Source organism: Halyomorpha halys, unplaced genomic scaffold (assembly GCF_000696795.3).
Source record: "Halyomorpha halys isolate HHAL.00 unplaced genomic scaffold, Hhal_1.1 Scaffold27.1, whole genome shotgun sequence".
Lineage (NCBI taxonomy): Eukaryota > Metazoa > Arthropoda > Insecta > Hemiptera > Pentatomidae > Halyomorpha > Halyomorpha halys.
Window position 1 is genome coordinate 262,983 of NW_027115109.1, and position 4,956 is coordinate 267,938.

At 29.4% G+C, this 4,956-nt stretch overlaps 1 protein-coding gene across 2 annotated transcripts in view; it reads left to right on the plus strand.

Annotated features, from left to right (window-relative positions):
* Positions 1–4,956, plus strand: part of Syt14 (Synaptotagmin 14) — a 69,465-nt gene that overhangs the window by 36,272 nt on the left and 28,237 nt on the right. For both annotated transcript variants that reach the window (XM_014424887.3, XM_014424903.3), the window contains exons 2-4: positions 1,471–1,629; positions 4,009–4,134; positions 4,606–4,748. In XM_014424887.3, the coding sequence (XP_014280373.1) occupies positions 1,471–1,629; positions 4,009–4,134; positions 4,606–4,748 (428 nt within the window). The remainder of the gene's footprint in view (positions 1–1,470; positions 1,630–4,008; positions 4,135–4,605; positions 4,749–4,956) is intronic.

The following is a 4,956-nucleotide window of genomic DNA, read 5'->3' on the forward strand; positions in this document are numbered from 1 at the left end:
TCTCCGCTGAGCGTGAACAAATATAAACGATAAATATATAGCTAAAGATAAATCAAAATTTGCGGTTATAACTGTTAAGAAGCAGAAATCACGTAGTCGTATTTGTTTCCTAATATAAATTCTTCAGTTGCTACGAGGATGTAAAACTACATGTACAATCTCTGAGGATTTTTATTGGTGGTCACACCCTAGTCGTCAATAAAATCAATACAGTAAGACTTATATTTTTTATATTACAATGTTACGCCGTAGTTCAAAACCTTTTTACGTACATGTTTATCTTTCTTATTTTATGAAGCTTCTCTTGCGTGCATGAATTATAAAATCGTTGGTTTTTCTGTACCTAGGTGGTTACTCTCTAGCCCTAATGGAAATTCTTCTGATAAAACAATAATAAAGGGAGGGACAAATGGTTAATATTCTATGAAAATTCATTATCAAGACAACAAAAGATTATTTTTGCTTGCTCACTTCCTATCTACAAGGGATTCTACTTATTTGTGTCAGAAATAAACTTATCCTCTAAAATCATAATTTCGCATCGCGTTTTGCAGTTTTAAACTGACCCAAAGTTATACTGAATATCTACTTGGCCAACATTATGAAATCATATTCATTCTCCATATTTTCTGTCCTCAAAAGTAGACTCCTAGACACAGACTTTTTATTTTCAAATCGATACCAATAAAACTACGTTTGTGTGTGTGTTTCTACCTCAAGGAGTTGTCAAAGAGCATTTCCTGAAATTAATAAAAATGTAAAAAGGAGAAACAATCGATTTTAATTTTCGAAGAAGTTTGATACCTAAATACCATCGAATTTGAATAAATGACTCATATATAAAGTTACAAACTATTGTGATTCCCATTTGTTATTTGTCCTGTTTGGTTACAGTTGTTTTTTTAAAGCTATTTAATCGCGAACTTTCATTATTTATTCACCAAGTTGACCTGTTAGTGAGATTAAGTTCGCTGTCAGAGTGTAGACAAGCTCTGCCATGTTTTCTCACTATTGTGATGTTACTAACACCACAGATATGTTTCATATGGAAATGGGGATTTATTTACCAGCTACGTTTGAAGGGGAGGCTGCCCCATTCCCATCCTCTTGCCAAAAGAGCCTTAACTTGTTGACAGAGCACCCAGTCACCTCTTAAGTCCTAGATCAGTTTGTCAAAATCAAAACTGTTGATAATTTTTTTTCATTATGCCCGAATGTATTGTGCTAGTCAGTATCTGTCTTTGGCTAGTATTTTCCTTCCTATTGAATCTCTTTTTTCAATTTTGATCTTTGTCATATAATAGTCATAAATTATGTGTTTAAAAGTTTCTCCTTGACCCACTAGATATAAAGTATTATTATTTAATAAATGGTATCATTTATATAACATATATATAAATTAATATCCATTTACTTATTTTATTATGTTAAATAAGAAAATTGTAATAATTTTTTTGTTATTATTTTTAGATGGAGACGCTACAAGTGCAGTTGTGGGAATGGGTTCTGGTTGTATCCTTATACTAATTGTGTTGGCTGTATATTTCCACAAGAAGCTATGTTTTCAGTATGGAGTTCATATTAATTTGCCATGCTGTGACAAAAGTCTGAGACCTTCCTCCAGTTTAGGTTAGAGTTGTCTTTCATACTTAATAACATAGAGCTATTTTTATGGTTGAAATATTTTATAAGTTAATTTACATTTAGGTACCTATGAAATTTGATATTATAATAGTATAAATTCATGATATTGATGCTTATATAATTATATATTTATTACATTAATTTAAAACCATTATGCGGTAAATTTATTATATTTCTAAAATGGTTTACAGTTTGAGAATAAGTAAAATTTATCAGGTTATTTAAAATTCTTATAATTTTATAATACAAGTAATTTAAATTTCTCCAGTCTGTTTTACAACTTAGCAAGAAATTTAGAAATTTCTTAGAAAAATTTAAATCACTTTTATTAGAAAATTGTAAGCATTTTAAATTACCTGATAAATTTTAATATTTATACAGCCATAGGGTTGTAATTTGGTCATTTTTAGTTTTGTGTACTAATCAGCATACTTCAATTAATTCCATTAATAATTTTATATATAGCATATCAAGTTATTTCTCTTGTATCCTTTGAACAATCTGCTTCCTCTTGCTGAAAGAATTGTGGAACCTTATCAGTAGGGCTTCCATAAAGGATATCAACATTAGACCAGGTCTGCACTCTGCGAAAGGCCAAAAAAGGGCAGAGGATTCATCATCCAAAGGCTTAATCTATCTGTAAATTTTAAAAGTGTCAGATTAACCGGAAAGAACTCTGCATTGCCCTAGAAGAATTTAAATATCTAATAAACCCTTTACGATATATTAGGTTAGAGTGGAGGTTGAGTATCATGTTCCAGAGTTTTAGCTGGAATAACCGAGCTAATTTTTCAGATAAGGGTGTACACCAAGGAAATGAGTTGTCCTGCATCCTTTTTAATATCAGCCTTGAGAAAATCATTGAGAAAAAGGAACTCCAAAATGAAACTACACAGCTGCTTTGATATGCCGATAATATTGATATTATGGAATGATCATTTCAGGCTGTCACTGACTCATTCCTTCTCCTTCTTGAGGCTGCTAGGAGAATTAGTCTAGTAATAAATGAGATCAATCTTGAATCCCGTATTGCCAATTCCAGTAAGTGTTTCTGTGAATTACTTAGTATTTTCTGTTGTTACCTGCTTCTGAGAAGAACTAAAGTTTAACTCTATAAAACCTTAGTTCGCCTTGTTCTGAGTTAAGGTTCCGAAACATGGACAAATCAAAAATTGTAGGCCTACTTCAAGGAACAAAATACAACAAGATTCATACGACCAAGAAGGTTTGGACATTTAGCTAGGATAAATAAATATTCTATCCTAAAGAAGATTCTCCTTAAAGAAATTCTTGAGCCTAAGCATAAAGTAACATCTAAGATGTGGTTGTGAGGTAGGATCATCCACAATGCCCAGACATGCATGGAGTAAGCAATGCATGGAGTAAGATATTGGATAGCCACTGCACAGGACAGAAATGCATTATGTAGGCTTCAGGAGGCCTTAGTTCAGCAATAATTTGTTACACCATTAATAGATAGATAGATGTCTCTTCGCTCTTTCCTTTAGTTCCAGTTTGATACCAGAGTCACAATCTCATGATCTTGGAACAGGCCTTGTAGTATAAAGAAAGTATTAATTTTCTAAAATTAATACTCTAGTGTTCTGAATCCATTTGTTATTGGTCAATTGTTAATGGGTTAAGACTCATGTCTCACATAAAAGAAGTTATAATAACTTAAGACTTATGGATCAGCACACAATAAATTATGGTACTTGTTTGATTGATTTGGAATAATTGCTTATATTACTCAATAATATACTTTTTTAAGTAAAATGAATTATAGTATATAAATAAGCTAATTATATGAGGCAGTTGTTACAGATATGCTTAAATATTGTTAATATATTCTTAAAAAGAGTTGTATTGCAATCTAATTAAAAAGGAGAAGTTACACTGTTAAAGATATGTTTTTTCTTTGTTAATGTTAAGTTTTCTTTGTTGTAAATTTAACAATTTGTAGATATAACATGGTATAATTACTCATAATATTACAAATTTTGGAACTACATATTATACGAGTTTGAAGTTAAATATATATCAAGAGTCGAATCAAGCATTGGAAATTTTAAAGTGTTGCTCTTTAGTGACTTATGTTAAAATATAATGTAAAATAATTGCAATTACGATGTTATTATATACTATTATGGTGTTGTGCTTAGCTTAAGTAGCTTTCTTTCACATACTATACAATATGATTACTTTCAGATTTCATCAGTGGATCTTAACTAATAGATTATTATTGATTGACCTAGGCATATTATATGTTGTTTTTACCACCACTGAGTTAAAAAGAAATATTTTATCAAATATATTTTTTATGTTCTTTTTTTTTTTAAATATTATTGTTCTTCATACTTTCAGGAGAAGCTTTTAAGGTTGCTGAAGCTGAGAGTAGTTCTGATAGTGATGAAGAAGTTATTAATAAGTTGCATAAGTCTATGACCCTACACTCAACAACTACCAGCCATCCTCCTCACTTCAATATTAGTGAGATATTTATTTTAACATCAAATAAACTACATTATTAGAAGTATTTTATTATTATATTTTACCTCTCTTTGATGTTTACATTTCATTATACAAATATATGGAATTTGTATACCATTTTTAAGCATCATCTCATTAGGAATAAGAGTGTTTAGAAATGGTTAATCTCTTTTTTTTCCTTGAAGTACAATGTTTTCTTTCTGATAAATAAAGAAACCAAAGCTGGGATTAGTATTCATTTTTATTTCTTTTAGATATTTTCATTTATTTATTTCAATATTTATATGCATGTGTGTGAGTGTTCGTATTTCCAAAGTTTAAATAATCAGCATGATTGAGAATATATTTAACTTTGTATTGATAATTTATTTAAATTTAGAACAACGGACAGTAATAGTCACTTTTTCCTTCAGATTATAAGGTTGAAGTAGCTAATAAATTTAGTGAATTAATATTTTCAATCTATTTTAGGAACCCATTTAGAAGGAGAAAATGAGCGTGAGGAAAGAAGTAGTGCTAGTTCATGTTGCTCTAGTACAAGTATGGATGAAGGTATTAGAAATAGGGATAAAAAGCTCAAAAAGAACGATAATCAACAAGAGAATCAAAATGATGCAAGTATTTCTAATGTATCTTTTTTATATTTTGTTTTATCAGGTTAAATACACAAATTAGCAGTTTGATTTTCATATACCAGTACACATTATCCTATTCTAGTTCATTTATTTTAAAATCTAAAGTGAGATTTATATATATATATTGTAATAATTTTAAAAAATATTAAAAATAAAAATAAAAAGAATTTAGATCGTTTTATAACTT